Source organism: Branchiostoma lanceolatum, chromosome 3 (genome assembly GCF_035083965.1).
Source record: "Branchiostoma lanceolatum isolate klBraLanc5 chromosome 3, klBraLanc5.hap2, whole genome shotgun sequence".
In the NCBI taxonomy this organism is placed as follows: Eukaryota; Metazoa; Chordata; class Leptocardii; order Amphioxiformes; family Branchiostomatidae; genus Branchiostoma; species Branchiostoma lanceolatum.
The window spans coordinates 31,247,695-31,269,914 of NC_089724.1; the positions used below are offsets into that span (position 1 = coordinate 31,247,695).

The following is a 22,220-nucleotide window of genomic DNA, read 5'->3' on the forward strand; positions in this document are numbered from 1 at the left end:
ACAGTTCCAAAAATCATGACCTATGAACCCGGAAGTACGTTAAGTCTTGGTAGATCATATGAGTGACGTTACATAAATGCCTCGAGGCACAGGTGCGACTTATCTCTCTCCTTGCCTCTCCTGAGAATCATAAGACTTCAAAGGTCTTGATCCTGCGGCGGAGCTGAACTGTAGTAACGTCATCATGTTACAAGTGTGGACTGCAATGCGCCATGTGTACAAAGGCACGTTATCCTTGGTGTCAAGAACTAATGGTGTCCATACGTCAGGTAGGTCACAGCAACTCACACTTTTACTTTTGGCCAAGGCTATTCAGCTGTTCCAAAAAAATCGCAATCAGGTTCTGACCCAGCCCCCTGTCCGATCCAGATTTTTGTGACCCTCCCCCTGTCCAATCCAACCTCTTCCACCCCCCAACCCCCACCCTCCTTTATTTTTGAATAGCCCATTGACAGGATGCCCCCTGATCTTGTTTATGACACTTTGTGGATAATCCTGTAAAATCATGAAATTGTGCAAAAACAAGACTTCCTCCCTTCACGTTGATTGTTTTTTCCTCCTTCATTTCGCCGCCATGCAGTGTATCGATGTTCTGGATCAATCTTAAATCAGTCATTCTCAAACAGTAATCTTCATCAAGTGTTGCTGAACTACTGTGCTACTGTTCTCCTGCCTGTTCAGTTGCCTGTGACAACACCCCCTTTTTATCAATCAAGAATTTCAAATCATGCTCCCTTTGTCACTAAGTCCCTTCACAGATGTGATGAGTCCACCACTAGTAAAGGTATAATTTACATGGCCATGGAAGTTAACAATCAACGGTCTTTGAAAATAGCCCCTTATTTACATGTACATTCCTGAGTCAGAATAGTTTATGAAATAATGAGAAATGGATTTTTGAAAAAAACATTCTGGCTGTGATCGAATCTCCGAACTTCTGCATGTTAGGTGAATTACTCTACTCTTCCCCTTAGCCATTGCATTGATTTTTTTATTGCATATTTCCGATCTAAATTTATTCCTGTTCTCCCTGACAATAAGAAGACTTCTTTTTGTACTAGACTGTTCCTGTCAATAGCCACGCCATTGTTTTTGCTTGTCTGTTTCTGCACTACAGCTTTTCAGCAGAGCAGTTTCTGCATGCTCAGCAAAGTCTATCTCTAATTGCCTTCATGTACTAGTACATAATTTTCAATAATCATGTTTTTGTTACATTCAAGAATTCTGTAACCTTTTACAAATCAGTGTCACCCATTTAGTTCTGACTGACTGAATGTTATCCTGTTTCCTCCTAGCTGTCCATGGCTGTCCCATCCCCATCAACGATCTCCACAGGGTCAGTGCTGACAGGTACACAGACTCGGAGAGGGACCAGCGCTGCAAACTTGCTGCCCTGTATAGACTTGTGCACCAGGAGGGATGGACACAATACATATACAACCACATCACTGTAAGTAATGGCCCTCTAGCCTGGTATCCAAACCTTGTTTTAGGTGCCAAGTCTCTTTCGTCCTCTTTGCAAATTGCAAGGAGGATGAAAGCGACTCTGCAGCTATCATATGCATGGGTTTGGATAACAGGCTAGTGGCCTTCATGTGAACACATGATGAGTTACATTGATCAAGGTTAGACATCCAGGTACTAGTAACGTTACTTCATCCGCAGTGTAGAATAAAACTGGGATTTTTAAAAATGGGGTATTTAGGGATGCATGTGTACATTATAGATGCAACATATTCATTAATACCGCCAGAAATGCAAACTTGACAGACGAACGTATTCAGAACAGTGTCTTAAAAGCTTTGATAACCCTTCATGTGAAGATGACGACGGCAAAACCTTTTGAACTACGGATTTGAACTAAGGTGTTCGTTTGCTGGAACAATTATGTTTGGAGAAGCGCTAACGCCTTTCTTGGAATGAGTCAGATTGGCCCCGAATCGTAAAAAACCTCTGAACTGAGACCTTATAAAAAAATTAGTGGCAAGATAATAAAAGTATTCTTCTTGCAGAAAATGTATAAAGTAGAGTGAATTCATTTCTCAAGCTGACATCTTTCCCACCGCAGTTGTCCCTCAGTAAGACATCTGGAGCCGCATGGCTCGAGGTTTAGAACTTACATTCAGCCTAGTAAGATAACCTGTTTTGCAGTGACGGCTTTTTCAAGTGTACAGACTAATGACACTACTACACAAGGGTCTCACTTATATACCTTTCTAGTGCATACTGCCCTAGTAACATGATGACCTGTTAACAACATGATACCATACAGGTCGTTGCTAAATAAAGAAAAGTCTGTCTTTTCGAGGTGGCTGTTTTCTTGCTCAGGCTTGTACGGCTCTGGCTTCTCAGCATCTTGTGGGGCTTCCCTCCTCGGTAGTGTGGTGGGCAGCAACAAGCGTATCTTGTAGCTCTGTACTAGGCTGAATAAAAGTTCTAAACGGGAACTATGCGGCTCCAGATGTCTTACTGAGGGATGACTACAGTGTGAAAGATGTCGGTTAGCTTGAGGAATGAATCCACTCTACTTTATACTTATTGTGGAAAACGGTTATGCTGCCACAAAAATGCCGCTGGTCTCAACGCCACGGGCAGTCCTTTATAATTGCAATATTTTTGCATCAACAGGACTGGAGAAGAAATGTAACATGTATAGCTTCAGTGACAAAGGTTGAAGTACTAGTGAATAATGTTAACATTTAAACACGTAACAGAAAGAAATAATGGTTTATTGTTTTGCCAGATTGGTGTCAATTGACTCTTACCAGATGTCGTCCTAGTAAATGGTGAACTAGCGTTACCGGTAATAAGATATGCAAGAAAAAACTGATACTTATTCAGACAAGCAACTGGATAGATTTTGGAATTATGATTACAAAGATTGGTAAGACCCTGTTCTGAAAATACACCTCCTCAAAGGACTTCAGACCAGTTACCTGTATATGTATATGGTTATTCTCAAAGTTCACCTAAAGAAAGCCCCTAATGACCTTTTTTCTTGTTTTCATACTGTGCCAACTGCCAAGGCCACAGAACAGTTTCTGTATGTCCTGCCAGAGGGAGAAGTGAAGTGTGTGCTTCATAAATGGTCTGCCATAGCTGAGGATTAAAGCCTGCTATCTCTGATCACCTTGTTTTCCGTTTGTAGGCTCAAGTTGGTGAGAACCATCACTTTCTACTCAACCCCTTTGGCCTTCTCTATGAAGAGGTCACTGCTTCAAATCTACTCAAGGTCAACCTGGGGGGAGAGGTCATTGACCCTGGGACGACCCTGTTAGGTGTGAACTTGGCTGGGTACCTGTTACACTCCGCCATCCACGCAGCCCGGCCTGATGTGAAGTGTGTGGTTCACATCCACTCACCGTACGCTGCTGCTGTGAGTATCATGAGCCTTTTCATTTGCATGGACTAGACCTTAAGAACTTGAACATGAGTATGATCTGTTTCATGTATGTCAGTACCCTTCCCTACAAGTTAACAATTATATTTTCTCATCTCATCCTATGTCCCTTAGTTTATCTATTTGACCATTGGGGCACCACAGAAGATATGACAACCAGTTGTCTCAACCCTTCAGTTCTCATTGATATTGTCCTCCCATCTTTTCTGTAGTCTACCTCTCTTTCTCCCCCCCCCCCACCCTCCCTCCCACCCACAGGAATGATTCCTTCATGATAGTTTTAGCTAGTCCTGATGACTGTGACACGTGTCTGTACCACTAAGTTTTCTTTTCTTTACTGTGGTTAGGAAGTCTTTGTATGTACCAGTGTTTTGCTTGACTCTATTCCATACTTCAGTTTTTAATATGTGATCCCTAGAATCCTTCAGAAGCATTACACCTCTGTGGTCTGTCTTCTTTTCTCGAGTTTTGCTGTCAGTCCAGGACTCACAAGCATACAGGGATATGGAGGTGACCAGGGAGCCTATCAGTTTGCTCTTGGAGCTGATCTTGATATCTTATTGATTATAATTTCTAAAATGTTGTTAAACACATCTCTGCAGGAGCTTTCCTTTGGAGATCATGTTTTATTAACATGTTGATTTAGGTGTTTGTTAATAGATGAAATGCCCTTCCTGTGTTCTCCCCAGGTGTCAACAATGAAGTGTGGCTTGTTACCCATGAGTCAAGAAGCCCTCCTACTGGGGGAGATCTCATACCATCCGTACAGTGGTATTCTCGTAGACCAAACTGAGAGGGAGGCCATCGCAAAGAATCTGGGAACAAAAAACAAGGTGCGTGGTACAGATGTAGTCCAGTGTGATAGCTTGGATGGCGTTTTGCAGCATGTCATTTGTAGCTGATTGACAGCCAGACAAGACAATACCTGGTACATGTACTATATTTTTGGGGAGGACGCTTTTCCTTTGATGCAGTCACATTCATATCATAGCATTTTGAACAGGCTGTGACAAAACCAATTGCCAATAAGGGTCTAGGACAGCTGTTACACTGATCAGTCTTATTACTGGTCTGGACCTTTTAGCTTAGCCTAGTGGTTAGTGCATGCGCTTTGTGCATTGGCAGGTCCGGGTTTGTACCACTCGCCTCTTGTGTTTTGATGGCTCCCACACCAGGAATCGAACCTGGGCACCAAATCCTAACCACTTAAGACCATATGGGGCACAAAAAGGTGAGAAGCACAGTCTCCTGGATCCTGGGGAATGAACCCGTGCCTGCCAGCGCACAAACCACACGCACTAACCGCTAGGCTAAAAGGTCCAGACCAGTAAGACTGGTCAATGTAACGGCTGTCCTAGACCCTAGACCCTGGTAGCACTTGAACCCCACTAACACTACCCCCCCCCCTTTTCTTTTTATCTTTGCGAGCCTAAGCGAGTAAACATGGTGTGGTGAGAATCTTCTTTCGCCGTACGTTGGGTCCTACGAGCTGCTCGCGGGCAAAAAAACAAAACAAGGCGAGCAAAAAAAACAAGATATCCATATTTTCAAACATGAATACCATAAAGCATGCAAGAAGAATTGAAGCGATAAAACATGGTATTACAACCAACGAGTCTTTAATCCCCTTATTCAATAAAATTTGATAACTAACACTGATTTAGATCCGGGTTTGTATAGCACATCAAGAACACAGAGACAAGGTTTCCTGTACACTGGGCACTGTCTCCTGAGTCATGAGGCAGACTGACTGTGACCTAATAATGCTGTCTCTGCTCACTTCAAAATCACCATTTCTACATGTGCAAATGCCTTTTTACCGCATCTAGAATGTTTTTGCAATGGAACTGACAGACGTTTGAAACATATTGCCCAATTTTAGATATATTGACCATTGCCAAAGGGTACAAAAATTATTGTTTTTTTATTTCAATATCAGGCGAAAAGCAATGTGTGCACTGATGTCATCCATAAAATGTACTTGCTGTGGCCTAACAGGTATGTAAGCGTGCCACACAGCACACGTTCGACGGCGTCAAAATGTGCACAGGAACACGCTTTAATTTGACGGCCGTCCCAGGGTGCCATATGGGGCACCCAGAACGGCTGTTTTCTACGGTCTCCACATTGATATAAGACGCAAACAGTTGACAATACTCGGTCAGAAAATAGCTGAACAATTATATTTTACGATCTTTTGATTTCTATGAAGGACAGAGTGTGGGAAAATACGGAATTTGCGAAGTTCGTACGTGAGAACGTGCGAGCACCGATCTCGGGAGATAGTTCAACTAAACCCCGTTCTGAAATGAAATAAAAACACCCAAACTATCAACTGTTCCGCTTTTTATTATCTTCAGATGTAATACTTATGATCCATTTGGCTGGAGCTGCCAGTAAACCTGCGTAAAACCTACAGGAAACGCCGATCTCGATGCACGGAAAGTCCGCCATGACACATGTGCGATCAGCCGCTTAGACGGAAAGTAGCCACTTATTGCGACACAAACATTACGCCGATTCGGCGTGATTTGTATGAATACGTATGCCGTGATCGGTCTCTCTTTTTTGCGTGAGGCCGTTACCACGGAGATTTCTGGACACAAGCTTGAAGGCAAATGTTTATACGCTCAGCAGGATGTCTCTAAATTGTGTGTTTTCGCGCAATAAAATATTAAAAGGCATGCACGCCGAACTTTCCACAGGCCGTTGCCACCTGTCAGTCAGCACGTCAGGACGTGCTGAGCTGCACGCTGTGACGGAAGTTTTGTCTCTCCTTTTACTACGGCGATTTTCGGGCACAAGCTCAAAGGGAAACGCTCAATGATATATCTATGAATAGATATTTCGCAGTCGCTGCGAAATATCTATTCATAGAAATTCGCACAATAAAATATTAAAAGGCATTAACGCCGAACATTCCACATACCGTCGTCACCTGCCAGTCAGCACGTCAAGACGTGCTGAGCTGCACGCTGTGACGGAAGTTTTGTCTCTCTTTTTTTGGCGTGAATCCGTTACTATGGCGTGAGTCCGTTATAATGATATATCTATGAATAGATATTTCCCAGTCACTGCGAAATATCTATTCATAGAAATTCGCACAATAAGATATTAAAGGGCATTAACGCCGAACTTTCCGCATATACCGTCGTCACCTGCCAGTCAGCACGTCAGGACGTGCTGAGCTGCACGCTGTGACGGAAGTTTTGTCTCTCCTTTTTTTGGCGTGAGTCCGTTACTATGGCGATTTTCGGGCACAAGCTCGAATGGAAATGCTCAATGATATATCTATGAATAGATATTTCGCACAATAAAATATTAAAAGGCATTAACGCCGAACTTTCCACATACCGTCGTCACGTGCCAGATCAGCACGTCAAGACGTGCAGAGCTGCACGCTGTGACGGAAGTTTTGTCTCTCCTTTTTTTGGCGTGAGTCCGTTACTGTGGAGATTTTCGGGCACAAGCTCAATAGAGAAATGCTCAATGATATATTTATGAATAATTATTTCGCATAATAAAATATTAAAAGGCATGCACGCCGAACTTTCCACGTGCCGTCGCCACATGTCAGTCAGCACGTCGAGCCGTGCTGAGCTGCACGCCCTTGACGGACGGCTCTTAAAAATATTTTTCTCCAATTTTGAGTTAAAAGACACATACTAGGATTCCATATTAATTTCCTTTGTCCTTTGATTTGCGATTGTGGAAAGATAGAAACTTTGTTGGGAGTTATTTTGCTGCTATAAGGAAACATTCAAGTTTTTTTAGAGTTTGTCATATTCTATCGTCGCCACGTGTCAGTCAGCACGTCAAGACGTGCTGAGCTGCTCGCTGTGACGGAAATTGTGGACTGATGGTGAACAGGTAAAGAGTAGCACTGGCTTTTACAATTGTGAGACTTATAGAGATGAAAACTGTCGATTGAATCTTAAAATATTGCTACACAAGGCAATTGGGCAATTCTAGTTTGTAAGCCATGGCAATAACCAGCTAGGCTGTGGGGTCGTGTGGCGTAACGGTGTCCCCGTCGCTCTGTGTCCACACGTACGCGGTGACGGTTTACAAAGAAAGGGTTCAACGATCGATGGCAATTGTATCCCTCAGATAACGAACACAACAATCTTATTTATTGTCCTTGTGACAGGGTACGTGCTAAGGCCTGAGCCTGTAAAATTCCAAGGAATTTATCGGCTAAACATACAGAGTTCCTTCTCAGTCTCATTCACGGAAAGCATACCATTAGTTACGTTTATTCATGATATTTTTCACTGATGAAAAATGGCGGGTTTCATTTCTAAAAGGGGTAGGAGATGAGAGAATCCCTTGAAATGACTAAACTTTTTTTCCGTTTTCTACAGGGGAAATAATGCGGGGTGCTCTGACTGATTTCACGTGTAAGGTTATGGCATGGACTCGTACAGACAACATGGCCTAATCGACGTTCAGCAAAAGAAACTCCCAAATAAACTAGCAGGCTTTGTTGTGAGCTGAGGCAAGTGTGTGAGTGAGCTCATTAGAAAGACAGTCACTTGAAACAATCTTATGAAACTACATTATTCTCTCACAACGTTAGCTGCCTTTCTATTTTTCAGCTCTACGTTTTGTTGATGGTTCTTGTATACACCTATTTCCAAAAGCCGGTAGAACAATGGCGGGCAATCAGTGCACCTATGGTGAAACAATTGTGCCGGGACAACGTTTGTTTAGGTCCAGTTGAACCGGTTGAAATCTACCGAAATACAGTAGATCTATGCTATGATGCAAGGGCATTATACTAGTATATAGAGATGTCCTTGGATGCAGTAAATGATAATAACTTTATTGCAAGTTCATGCCCGAAGGCTAATTGCAGACAAACAAGCACATAGAAATACATGGGAATCAGAAATAGTTATCTAGTCTACTGTGAAAGTTCTAAGTTAACTAAGGTTGACTATGGTTGTGGTTGGGTTTGACTTCTTTTTTGAAGGCAGTGGAAAATGAAGAGACCAGTAAACGTCACAGGTTTCTGCGGTTTGACATAAAATACTAAAATGCTACATAGCACTGAGAACTAAGAAATCAGTCGACTTGCTGAAGTCGAAGATTAAACCAAATCAACTTTGGACTGGTGGTGCCCGCTTATTACCCAGACCCCGCCAAACAAAACAAACATGGCAACGGATCAAACAAGGCTAACCCGGTTACGGGAAATAATCGAAACGGTTCAATCATCGAATTGGTTCAGAATGTCTCGGGACGATTCAATCTTCGGATCGTGAACGCTCAAAACCGACTGTCATCGAAACGTTTTTTTGTTTTGTTTGCAGACCACCTTCTTGAGGTAGAGAAGAAAGACACTTGCGGCCAAACCTCCCGTTTCATTTGTTTCGGGGTTCCTATGTCTGGGCTGCCATACACAACTAAATGTCGGTCCTAAGCGTTATCAGAGCCCGTAGGTTGCGGTCCCATGCTCGGTGATAAATCATTTTAAACATTGCATGTGTGCGTGTTGAGCCTAGTGTGTATTGCGAAGTGCTGCATGTACACGTGAGTTTCCATGCAACCCGTCATAACGTGTGGATGAGCACATGATGACGGCAGAATATCACAGACGACAAATACTCGAAAAAAAGCTTGAAAATTTCCTTAGCAATCATAGCAACAACAAAAAGTCGCAACAGGAAAACAAAGTTTCTATCATTTTACAACCATTAATCCAAGCCGGACGAAACTTACCATTCAAAAATACCATCATTGCAACGTGCCGTGGTGAGGTTCCGTATAACCGTCATAGCGTGCGGATCAGCACATGATGACGGCAGAATATGACAAACGACCTATACTATTAAAAAAAATTCACAATTTCCAAATAGCAACAAATAACTTGCAACAAGAAAACAAACTTTCTGTTAGTTTATAATCACTTAACAAAAGACGATTTACCATTAAAAATATCAATATTGTAACGTCCTGCGGCGAGTTTTCGGATAACCCGTCAAAGCGTGTGGATCAGCACACGATAACGGCAGAATATGTATGACAAACGACAAAAAACTTTCTAAAACTTGACAAGTTCCTTATAGCAACAAAATAACTCGCAACAAGAAAGCAAAGTTTTATCATCGCTTATCAGATGACGACTTACCATTCAAAAACATTATCTATGAAACGTGCTACGGTGAGTTTCCAGTGTAACCGTCAAAGCGTGTGGACCAGTACATGATAACGGCGGAATGGCGGAATATAACAAATGACGAAGACGTTAAAAACTTGAAACTTTCCTTATACTACTTGAAAGAAACAATTGCTCGCAAAAAGAAAACAAAGTTTCAACCATTTCATAATCGCTAATGAAAGTTGAAAGGGAAATAACAAGGAATATTTTTTAAAACTAGAAATAGAAGCAAAATACCTGAAAGAATCTTCTTGGGTCACAGCGCACAGCACAGCACAGGGGGGCGATCGAGAACAGGCGTGCGATATGCTGTGCAATTACTTACCTGTATTTTACCGAATTGTGCTGTGGCTACATCGACAATTTTCAACAATTACTTTAAAGTCACGCAATTGTAACAGCAAAGTCCATGCTGCACTTGACCAGTTCACCGATTCTGGTTCACTATCAATCCACAAAACTTCCGTCACAGCGTGCAGCTCAGCACGTCTTGACGTGCTGACTGGCAGGTGACGACGGTATGTGGAAAGTTCGGCGTTAATGCCTTTTAATATTTTATTGTGCGAATTTCTATGAATAGATATTTCGCAGTGACTTCATAGATATATCATTGAGCATTTCCCTTTGAGCTTGTGCCCGAAAATCGCCGTAGTAAAAGGAGAGACAAAACTTCCGTCACAGCGTGCAGCTCAGCACGTCCTGACGTGCTGACTGACAGGTGGCAACGGCCTGTGGAAAGTTCGGCGTGCATGCCTTTTGATATTTTATTGCGCGAAAACACACAATTTAGAGACATCCTGCTGAGCGTATAAACATTTGCCTTCAAGCTTGTGTCCAGAAATCTCCGTGGTAACGGCCTCACGCAAAAAAGAGAGACCGATCACGGCATACGTATTCATACAAATCACGCCGAATCGGCGTAATGTTTGTGTCGCAATAAGTGGCTACTTTCCGTCTAAGCGGCTGATCGCACATGTGTCATGGCGGACTTTCCGTGCATCGAGATCGGCGTTTCCTGTAGGTTTTACGCAGGTTTACTGGCAGCTCCAGCCAAATGGATCATAAGTATTACATCTGAAGATAATAAAAAGCGGAACAGTTGATAGTTTGGGTGTTTTTATTTCATTTCAGAACGGGTTTTAGTTGAACTATCTCCCGAGATCGGTGCTCGCACGTTCGCACAGGCGCTCCGTACGAACTTCGCAAATTCCGTATTTTCCCACACTCTGTCCTTCATAGAAATCAAAAGATCGTAAAATATAATTGTTCAGCTATTTTCTGACCGAGTATTGTCAACTGTTTGCGTCTTATATCAATGTGGAGACCGTAGAAAACAGCCGTTCTGGGTGCCCCATATGGTACCCTGGGACGGCCGTCAAAGCGTGTTCCTGAGCACATTTTGACGCCGTCGAACGTGTGCTGTGTGGCACGCTTACATAGCTCGGCCTAACGTTAGTGCTGAGTACTGTGGCGATCAATCCCGCCAGGCCGCTCTATCAATGTAAATTTTAACAGAAACCGGCCTCTTTTGGGACCCAAAAGAGATAATTTTTTTCCTTTTAACAGTCTGATGTCTATATACACACTGTCAGTAAGTTGTCGGCTGATTCCTGCTGCATTTGGTGATTTGTCTGGCATATTTTGGGTTCAATTTGTGTTGCAACTTGACAATTTGTTGCCGGTTATCTGTTGTTTTTTGGCGACGCCTCAGGGGCGAGCCTAATAGTATACTTTACGCCCGATCTGCAAGAATTCCCAGAATTGTACAGGCATGTCTGGAATTTGTTCGTGCATAGTTGCAACATATGAGTATTCCCTGGGGAATTTGTTTTGAAGTGGCCTGTCCCTCTGTTGAATTGGAAGTAGTAACGGGGTTGGCAAATAGTTTGATGGAATGTTTTGTCATGGATTTTCAAAATCTATGTCTTTAATGTAATCGGGTAGTAATTACGGTTGTTTATCAAAGCGTTTATTGTAATGATCTATACATGTATATATAAGATGTTTTGTATGTAACAAGGGCGAATAATATGTTGCACATATTTTTGGTTGATTAGATGCAATTAGAATGAATACGGATAGCTTGATGTTTAAAAAAACCTTTGTTGTTTGAATGAGTGACTCATTTGCAAGTAGTGTATATGTCATCAGTTTTGCAATGATCTACCTTTCGAAGAAAAAGGACGGCTATAGTATGGTTATATTCTTATTTTAAGAACATGATAAAAACATATCAATTTGTTTTGAAGCAATGTTGAATATTCCACGACCCGGCACAGATACGGACATGTCAATGTTTTATGAGATAGAATCGATAACTGTCATATGGATGGAATGGGGGACTCTTATATTGATCTGTACATCGTTCCAAAGGCAGATAAAATACAAAATAACAGACAACTGGGTGAAACTTTACTACATTGTATTTGTTTTGGATTAACAAGTTAGTTGCCGTAGTGGGTCGGCATTGCACTTTAGGGAGACTTTGAGTATACACATGAAAAAACTACAATGATATAGACAAAAGATATCATTAGGTACAGAGTTAAGAGGTGCTCAGTTTTTTTGCTAGTAACGTACTTACGTCATTCGTATCAAAGTACATTCATGATCATTTGATCAAACTGTAAGTTCTAAATATCATAATGTTATACAAGATAGAAACGTGAACAGTAATACGAATACAATTGGGGCTCCTATATTGTCCTGTACATCGTTACAAAGTCAGATGGAATACAAAATATATAACACAAAGTTGGGTGAAACTTCACTATTTCTTTTGTATTACTTTTAGTTTGCTGTCTTAGTGGTTCGGCATTGTATTTCAGGGCAGTTTTGGGTATACACATGGATACAACACAATGATATATACAAAATATGTAATTTTGTACAGTGACAGACAGTTTATGTTAGCAGGTGCACAGTTTTGAGGCGCAACCAGACACAGAACGTCTTGAGGAGACACTTGCATGGCTTGATATGGAATGAAGGGGTGAGGGTGTTGATTTGTGGTGTTTGGCATGGTTAGGGGAACTTGCTATTTGAGGCACATAAAATGGCTGTCGCTATTGATGTTTTACATGTAGATATGTTATCCTGTTTCTGACAAGAGAGAACATTATGTTACATTCCCTTTTTGCTGATGAGATTAAACTTAAGTGTTTGAAAAGCATCCATCTAATTTGTCCTCCTGGTACGTTGCCCGGTCTGGTTGCTCCAGCCTTTCTTCATCCTCCCATCCGTATCATCTCATAACTCCTGAAAAAAAAAGCTGATGAATACTCTCAAATTTGGTTGCACAGCAGTTTCATACATTACATGCAACTAGCTATTGGTTGTCATAACGTGTAAGGGATTAATATTCCTATGATATTCGGTAGAAAATAGAAGGTTGCACAGGTCTGTATGAAACTCTCTACGGTTACGTTGTTCAACTCTACATTTGAAATCATTTCCGATCCAAAAGCTAGAGACGTCCTTTATACTGGACATGTAGATAATTCATTTGTCTGCTAGAAGTTTCTCATTATACGTGGTCTTATCGACTAACACAAATACATAAACATAATTTCTGCAACTTTGATTTAAAATCAATGCACATTCATTCACTCCCTCACTCACTTACTCACTCACTCACATTAATGGGTAACTGAACTGTTGGGAAAATTTGTAACTCAGGGATATTTGTGTCAGCTGAAATTAACAGGATATTTACGAATTTGTACCTTTGCAAGAAATATTGCAATGTCGAAAAGATTACGGTACTTATCATCTCTCTCCACACCTACTTAGAAGTTTACACAAATTAAACGACAGGCCACAAAACCATTTCTGGGTAAGTTAAATCTAACACGGTAAAATCTAAACGAACTCATGATCAGGTATATGGCTGGCCAGGGGTGCTACATTTCCAAATCAGTTTTCCATCAGGCAGTGTGCATGACATATAGAGGACATGTCGTTTGTAAAAACTGTGTTCGACAATAGAATAAATGAATTACTCCACGAAATATCGGGGTGATCAAACATATAAACGGCAGAGTCTATGTGTACAGAAACATATGCGCCGTGCAACAGGTTCAGACCTAAAACTTTACTGACCTTCAGACCGCTATCTGAACTCCGTCAGAGGGAAGGCGTGGTGTCGTTTCAACTTCCTGGCCTTTTCTTCGGCTCCGGATGGGCGGAGGTCCATTGGGCCGGAGGTGCCAGCTTTGTGGTCTATTCTTTGCTTTCTTGAGTACCGAAGCTGCTAAGCCTTCCCCTTTCTGTTCTTGGTTGAAGGTAGCCCATGAAATGACGAGGAATTTGGAAGAATGGATCAAACTTCTTTACACAAATTTGCAACCCTAACTGCGCCTGTGAATGAAGCCCTCCATGGCCAAAGTCCCCCGGCAAATGTTCTCCCTATAGCCGGCGCGGTTAGTCTGATAGAGACTATCCTAAAAGCGTGCTTGATTGTTCGACTGTCGTTATCTCTTTGTGTCCTGTCGCATACTGGTTCCGCCTTGCCGTGGTCGGTTAGTTACGCGTTGCTGTCGGTTACGCCCTGCTGTTGGCGATTGGTTGTGCCCTGTTGTTGTTTACGCCCTGCTGTCGGTGATTGGTTACCCCCATCTCTCGGTTACGCCCAGCTGTCGGCGGTTGGTTGCGCCCTATTGTGGGTGGTCTAGATTAGCATGTCCAGCCCTGAGATCCGGACGGACAACTAAAATCCCATCAGCTGGATGTCAGATGTAAACACAAAGAACGACCCCTTTAGCCATGTTAGCCGGGCAGAGAAACACATGTTCCGCCTTTTAACTTAGGGTCTAACTGTCTATGTTAACTTTTCCTTGGGGGTATGTTGACATGTCCTGGAGCCGAGAAATTTACTGGTCTGTGCAGGTACTTGAATCAGTCTGACATCCAGGCTATATAGGATTGCTTTCTTTTTTCATATGTACCCCTAACCTGTTTTTGTTGTGTTTGCATGTGTCTGTCTGTGTTTCCACATACTAACTAGTACACATTTTCAGTTGGGCAGTATAACTCAAGACATGCAAGAATCTACGGATAAAACACGTTGAAATTATTATCTCCATGCCGAAAATGGGGATGTACATTGTAGTTATTGGCCTGTCTGCCTGTGTGTCTGTTTGTGTTTCCGATTCCTTTCATCAATATAACTGAAGAATCTCTGCATGGATTTTGATGATATCTGGCATGTGGGTAGGTGTTGGGATGACGTATGTCAAGGTCAATTTTGGACCGCCTTGTATGTAACCCTGGTACTGCAGCAGAACTTCCGTTTTTTGTATGATTTGACCTGGGCGTGCCATGGTCTTGATATTTTGGTGGCAGTTAACGTGTATAATGTAAGAGGGAAGTGTTGTAGGTTTGGGCCCCCCTAGCAGCTTGCTCTGCAACTACGTTTTTGTCAAAATCTTCCAAGGAGAATACTAGGTAACTGAAGAAAGGAACGACGAATTTCCATGATATTTAGTATGCAGGCAGCTTAGCCAGAGATGTACATAAAATGAAGTATAAATTATGCAATTAGGGACTGAATTTGCAAAATTAATGAGGGAAATCTATATTTGCAGTGTTTTCTATTATAGGATTCAAGTACATGTAGCAATTATAGTTTATGTCGCTATAACTTGGTTCCAGTACTAATCACAAAATGTAACAAGAGTCCGTAAGTCACAGTTACGTATGCCACATGTCTGAGATTCCTATCTACACAGTGCTACAAGAACATGAAATGCAATGGGTTATAAACTTTCCTTATTTATTATGCAAATTAGCGTCTGATTCGTATGATCTATATTTTATTGTCTAAATCATTGCTCAAGCGACATACATTGTACCAAACTTCATGACGATCCGTCGACCCCTTTTGGGGTTATACTATTTCAAAGTCTGAAACAAAATCAGCCCCCGAACAGACACTCATCTGCTTGGAGATACTTAGTAAACTGAAGCTATGCACCATTCCACAACTCTATAGAATAGGGGTGATTCTGAAATATTGCATTTAGTTCAATATAAAAACTGCTACGGTAAATTAAACACAACGTGCATTATCACGGGCATACTAGCAGACGAAATGCATAATTACATACAAATACAACGAATAGAATCCTGACTTTTAGCTGCGAATACATTGAAACAACTGCCCACCATCTACTGCACAGTAAAGCCGGCGTCACAATTCATGCGAGCATCGGCCGATTTTGTAGATCGCCGGAAGCTCGCCGAATTTCAAATTCGCCCGAGCTAAAAACCTGCCCCGTCACAAATTGAACGGAGCTCGGGCGACGTCCGTCGAACACTAATAATCATAAATCCCACATAAGACGGTACCATCTCAGTCTTGGACACGGACGAAGTCAGAATCAAATAGCCTGGTAACAATCTCAAATTTGGACCAACTTCACTTTCTGAGTTGTGGCAAATCTGTAGGGCACGAGTGAAGTAAGTGGGCAGCACACTGAAAATGATAACATAAACAGGAATTTTGTTATAGGCCAATCAAAATACAAGCACAGGAGCCACAAAGTCAACAGATCAGTCGTTTAAGCCCGATCCAAACATTTTCACCAGATAGAAATGGACCGAAGCTCGGCCGAGGCCTGTCCAAGCTCCCATCGACACCTGCACAACGCTCGCCCGAATCACGCCTTGCTTTTCATGAGTCGGCCGGAACACTGACGACGGTCGTCCGATTATTGTACAAGGCCCGTGCGAGGCTCGCACGAGGCCGAAGAGTTCGGGCGACCTCCGACCGACCAAAAATCGGGTCTAAAATCCTCGGATGCCCGCCCGAATATTGGCCGAGCGCTGGGCGTTGCTCGGGCGAGCTACGGGCAAACTGTTGACGAGCTGTGCGAGTTCAAAAATCGTCGCCGAGGCCTCGCTGAATTTAAGCGCAGCTTCCAGTGACACGCGAACGTCGGCCGAGCTCCGAAAATTCGCCCGAAGCCCGTAGAATCGACAGGACGTCGGTCGTACTTCGCCCAAAAATCGCCATTTTGAGCTCGCCGACAAGTCGGCCGAGCTAAATTGTTGATTTGTGACGGGGGCTTAAAGCCGGCATCACAATTCATGCGAGCGTCGGTCGAATTTGTAGATCGCCCGACGCTCGCCAAATTTCAAATTCGCCCGAGCGTCGACCATATTTTTTGCTGAAAACCTGCCCCGTCACAAATTGAACGGGGCTCGGGCGACGTCCGTCTAACACTAATATTCATAAATCCCACATAAGACGGTACCATCTCTTGGACACGGACGAAGTCAGAATCAACTGACCTGGTAACAAGCTCATATTTGGACCAACTTTACTTTCTGAGTTGTGGCAAATCTGTAGGGCACGAGTGAAGTGGACGGGCACGCTGAAAATAATAACATAAACAGGAATTTTGTTATAGACCAATCCAAATACTAGCGCAGGAGCCAAAAAGTCAACAGATCAGTCGTTTAACCCCGATCCAAACATTTCCACCAAACGGAAATCGACCGAGAAGCTCGGGCGAACGCAATTGCAGGACTTATGATGAACGTCGGATATGAGATAGACTCGTGTAAACCAGAATATAACTATTTGTCATCAACAAACATCCATTAAAACTAACCTTTACACCGTCGCCATGGCAATACTTTTTCATTGCCACTCTTGTTTATCATGGGCTTTGCATGGTTCAATAAACAATTATAATGGTGTGAAACAGTTAGGATCATTTCACAATCATTGGCAGTTGGCAGGTTTTTCCAACATAGCATTTTGCAATCAACATGAACTGGTTTCTGCTGTATATGAGACAAAGTCTCTTGGCTTAGCCTCCTGGTAACCGCATTTACTTACTGTGGGTTTGCTTTGTTTTATACAAACATTCTTCTGTTGTCTAATTCGTTTCCTAAAGGCACAGAGGTTTCAACGACTCGACGGATGTAAAATAATGTACTTGATAGAATACCAAAGAGTTTCGTGTTGTCAAAAATGAGGAAATTTGGCGTGCTTTGTGCACGACATGGGGAAGGGAGAGTTTTGGCACCAGTTTCATTGAACACTATTGTACACAGGGGTACACTTAGTGTACTTGCACATCTCTTAGTGACAGTTTTGATGCAAGTTTAAATGTACGCCATGGTACGTAGGTGGTGGTGGTGGTATGTCTTAGTGACAGTTTGAGTACCATACAATAAGATGATATTTTCCTACACAAACAATATGAACCACAAACGTAAGCTTTTTCAAAGCACTTGTTTAGATTCGTCCTCGAATATCTGAGTTCTATTTCCCCTTGCAGCACATTTTGCCAGTACTCACAGGGCTGGTGAGAATCACTGAAACACACTGGCTACCGGGAATCGAACCTGGGCCCGCCAGCACACAAACCTCATGCACTAACAGTTAGGCTAAAAGGTCCAAACCAGTAAGACTGGTCAGTTTGTAGCGCTTGAACCCCACTGTTACATAGCCTTTTCTGTAACAATACATCTGAATTTTGTACGACCCTTGCACAACTATCTGAAGAATTCAGTTGTGATTGTACAACGATTGAACAAATATGACCAGATAAGGATCTGGCACTTTTCCTGAAGCTCATAATCTAACCCGTTTGTGTTCTTGTTCTTTCAGGTGATGATGTTACAGAACCATGGAATGGTGGCTTGTGGGGAGACTATAGAAGAGGCATGGTTGTATGCCTATGGTACCATTCATGCCTGTGAAATCCAGGTACCAGTATAGTAACAATTTAGCCCTATGACTTCTATGGTCTTACAAATAAGTAGGATTTATAACCTTTTAGGAAATAAGGTGTACCAAGTAGATTACAAATTGAGTGCTAGTTGTTGATGTGCATATTTGTGAGCACAACGCTCTCAAGAAGATATGAATCAGATTTTCATGATTGGCATTTAAAGTTAAAGTGAACCGGGCGTCTTGAAAAGACGCATAGGGGTGGCGCCCATCTCCATTTCTATAGCCCTTGGGCCACACACATTTGTGCAAGTCACTGCAGCAGGGGGCTGGTCCACTGGTAGTGGTGTGTGTTTTACCGCCATACTCTTTCCCAAATGCTGAGTGCTAAGCAGAGAAAGCAGTATGTACCATTTTTAAAGTCTTTGGTATGACCCGGCCAGGGTTTGGACCTTGGTATGATAATAGTGAATGAATTTGGGACACCTCAGCAGCTTTCTTTCAAATTGGAGCTAAAATGTACTTGATTGTAGATTGATACTTAACCCTTAAGCTGCCAGGTTAAAAATGGAATTAAATGGTCAAAGATTTTACACAAGCTTTGGTCCATGGAAGAAGTCTGTTAGTTTTGCCCCCCTGCAGCTTTCTTTCAAACTGTAGCTGTTTGTTTGTTTGCTGATTGGTCATTAAATTTTGCTTAGTTGGTTAGCAAATAGGATAATTCATAAAGTTCTGTATGCAGGCTTTTCTTCAAAATATTTTTATTTCAAGGTCCCGCCTTTTCTTTTTGAAATTTCAAGGTGCAAGCTATGGGTGCTGGCATGGACAACCTACTTTTACTGGAAGGGAAGGATCTGTGGGAGAGAACAGCTGCTGTAGCCGGGTCTGAGGCAGTGGCTCATCAGACACGCACACAGCTGAAGTGGGCGCCGGGGCAGCTGGAGTTTGAGGCAATGATGAGAAAACTGGACCGACAGGTAAGGAGGTTTTATATGAATAATAATAGCAACCCCATACTTTTCTCAGGCATAATTCAACTGTCACCTAAGTAGCTGTATTTATCAACAGGCACATTGATTGTGACCTAAGGAACTTGTATCACTTCTAAGCAACTCCGTGATACCTCATGAAACCAGAAGAATAAAGAAGTTTTGAGTCAGCTCACAAGAATGCATATGTGTTACTGTGCTGTTTACAGGCATAAACAAGCATTAGGACACGACTCGGCACAATATGTTCAGAAAAGCCAGCATGGGCTGTTTGTTGAATTTTACTTTGAGATGTAAGACAGAGAGTTACCAACAATTGAGTTTTAAGAAAACTGTTCCTGACCGGAGCATAGTTTCCAGTTTAGCCAGCTGTGTAAGATATCTCTCTGGGGATGAATTCTCAGAAATATTCAGAGTAGTTACAATATGTAGCTATGGCCTGGAATGGTTGGAAGTTGGGATCCCATTTGGATACTAACCTCATGACTGTTCTACAAAGTCTCCGAATTTTCTGTTGTTTCCACCAGTCAGATTTTAACTATTGAATCAGGTTCACTCAAAGGTATTACAGGATTTTTTACAGGATAAACATTACACCAGCACATAATCACATGACTTAGGTTGCAGGTAATCAAGTCATCACCACTACTTTTTAAGTCATTATTTTCTTTGTACATTGTAGCCTACCAGCACCATTGACAACATTGTTTATTACATTTGATATTGTTTTTCATTTCAACAGGGTCACCAGACAGGCTACCCCTACCAGCTACCTGATGTCTATGCCACAACCAGTGGGCAGGAATCCAAGTGATATCAAATCTATGGTAGCTTGCACAGTCCGGTGGTGCGCAACCCTGCCTCTAGTCCCAAAGGATTGGAATCCTGGCTCTTTTCGCTCACCTGATTTGTGCACTTCTGGAAAGGGTTGTAGTTAAGACGAGACACTAAACTTGTTGATAAGAGCTAACTTAAAGGGAATCTAGCCTGAGTGTCACCCTAGTTAGTTTCAGGCTCTACTTTCACCAATTGAGCTAACAAGGATGACATTCAGGCTACAGTACAGTACAATGAACCTGTTTAAACTATACATAACATCTGTCACAACAAGTGAAAGAGTAACTCTTCAGAAAGTTCATTGGTTCAAGATTCCCATTTTCTGTTTTTTAAATTATTTTTTATTCAATGGTCACTAGTGACGGCCCAGGTCTATGAGCCAGTTTACACAAGGCACTTTGCACGACGTATGACGATTGTCGTAGGACAGTGGCCTAGGACAATTCTCGGTACACACACAATGACTGTGAATCCCACCGTGTGCCACAGTGCATGAACCCCGGGTGATCCGCTGTCCCCTTGGACAGCGCGCATTTAAAAAATGGCGGGATAAGGAGGGCTGTTGTTGTTTTTCATGCAATAAATGATGATTTTCTTATTCTTCTCTTGTGCATACTTGCAGCACCGGGCATGGCGCAGAATACGGTTTGGACATTGTAGGGACTGGTATCAGTCATAGTGGGCAGCTATCTTTGAAGCTCAAGGCCAGGTCTATCAAAATGTTTGGGAGCGAGAGCTTACGAGGAGCAAACAATCAGAAACAAAAAGACAAAGAAACATCAAGGAGAAGGATGTGGAATGATACTCTGAACAGGTACAAACAGACGAGCATGGCATGGTTGAGACAAGCGCGGGAAAGTCGGGAATGGGCCGCCTGCGACACCAGTCCGTTCACATAAAGGCTGGGCTGTGTCGCAGACTCCCCGCTGTGTGTCGTACGTCCACCCTGGAGGTGCCTCAAGAAAAATGCCACAACGCTTCGCTATGCCTGTTTACAGGGATGAAAAATCTGTCCTACGACACGTGCCGCACGTCCATCATCGTAGGCCATTCATCATAAGTACCTTGTGTAAACCGGCCCTAAGTTTGTTACTGCATCATCACATGTCACTTGGTGGTCACAGCATCAAATGGGGGAGGCTGTTTTTCAAATGTTCTTTAGGAGTATGTATGAGTATCCTTTGTCAAAGATGTGTCTTATAATAGATGTCCCTTTCAAAATCCAGTGCAAAGCAAACAGGACAATTAATATTACATGTTGTATTATTGGTTTAATCTGTACTGTTTCACAGTTTTACCTACAAATTTGCTTGTAACAAATTTTATATCATTCTTTTATGACTTTGATATGGTGCAATCTACCACTACTGTCTTGGTGCTAGTATTACATATCTGTTTAGTTAAAACTTAATGAGGAATTGTTTGGTATTTTCACCTTTTGTTAAGCTTTAGCAGAATAAAACTCCTACTAAAAGGACCATCTGGTATCTATATATCAACATACTTCACATAATTCTGCTGTCAGCACATTCCACATACCCTGCTTCTTTTAAGTTTTTTACACATTGGTGTACAATAAGGTTGCGGTTCTCCTTACTGTTTATCTTCAAGAATTCTAGAATAACTAGTAAATTCCTACCGATACTATTTAGCCACTTGAGTTACCTACTAACTTAACATGTAGTTTGGAGAGACTAAGCTACACAGCAATTTTAATGACGCAAACTGTGCTGCCTCTTTTTTTTTTATCAAGCACCGAGACTAAACTTGCACATTTGTGAAGTGCTGTGAAGCACCTCTCACTGCATAAGGAGAGTGGAGACTTTAATTTTCCCATCCATGGAGCCGGTTACACACGTCCCACAGTTCATTGCTGTACACCAGTCCACACTGACCACAGGTGACCTATGACCTCCCAGAGATAAGGTCTTGTTGAGGGTGGAGTCACCGTGCAGCTGGAGGAACATGGGAACAATGTTAACATTCCGACTGAAAGTTCATAATACAATGTGATGTTCACATGTGATGGTGATTGACATTCTGAAGCAAAAACTTAAATTTCCAACACAACAATGGAAACTGTCCAACTCCAGTCTTTGTCAAGGAATTGATATTATAAAGATTTCATAACTCTTTCTGTACCCA

At 42.3% G+C, this 22,220-nt stretch overlaps 2 protein-coding genes and 1 long non-coding RNA gene across 6 annotated transcripts in view; 1 reads left to right on the forward strand and 2 right to left on the reverse strand.

Moving 5' to 3' along the window:
* Window positions 1-21,552, forward strand: LOC136431420 (alpha-adducin-like). The gene is made up of 7 exons (XM_066422794.1): window positions 1-269; window positions 1,296-1,450; window positions 3,149-3,376; window positions 4,090-4,233; window positions 18,187-18,285; window positions 19,050-19,226; window positions 19,981-21,552. Exons 1-7 carry the CDS (start codon window positions 185-187, stop codon window positions 20,050-20,052), a joined length of 960 nt encoding a protein of 319 aa, XP_066278891.1. The 5' UTR covers window positions 1-184; the 3' UTR covers window positions 20,053-21,552.
* Window positions 11,969-14,214, reverse strand: LOC136431411 (uncharacterized). Its single transcript, XR_010755051.1, has 2 exons — window positions 13,665-14,214; window positions 11,969-12,821 (listed from the first exon to the last, which is right to left on the reverse strand). It is a non-coding gene; the product is annotated as an uncharacterized lncRNA (long non-coding RNA).
* Window positions 21,327-22,220, reverse strand: part of LOC136431415 (WD repeat-containing protein 91-like) — a 25,787-nt gene continuing 24,893 nt past the window's right edge. For all 4 annotated transcript variants that reach the window (XM_066422776.1, XM_066422775.1, XM_066422774.1 and 1 more), the window contains one exon: window positions 21,327-22,030. In XM_066422776.1, coding sequence (XP_066278873.1) covers window positions 21,875-22,030 — 156 coding nt within the window. In that variant the 3' untranslated portion in view covers window positions 21,327-21,874. The remainder of the gene's footprint in view (window positions 22,031-22,220) is intronic.

Excerpts from the sequence above, each read along its gene's own strand:
- LOC136431420 (XM_066422794.1), top strand. The coding sequence starts at position 185 with ATGTTACAAGTGTGGACTGCAATGCGCCATGTGTACAAAGGCACGTTA. Across the intron at positions 1,451-3,148 it reads ACATATACAACCACATCACT|GCTCAAGTTGGTGAGAACCA; the intron begins GTAAGTAATGGC and ends TTCCGTTTGTAG. Across the intron at positions 4,234-18,186 it reads ATCTGGGAACAAAAAACAAG|GTGATGATGTTACAGAACCA; the intron begins GTGCGTGGTACA and ends TTGTTCTTTCAG.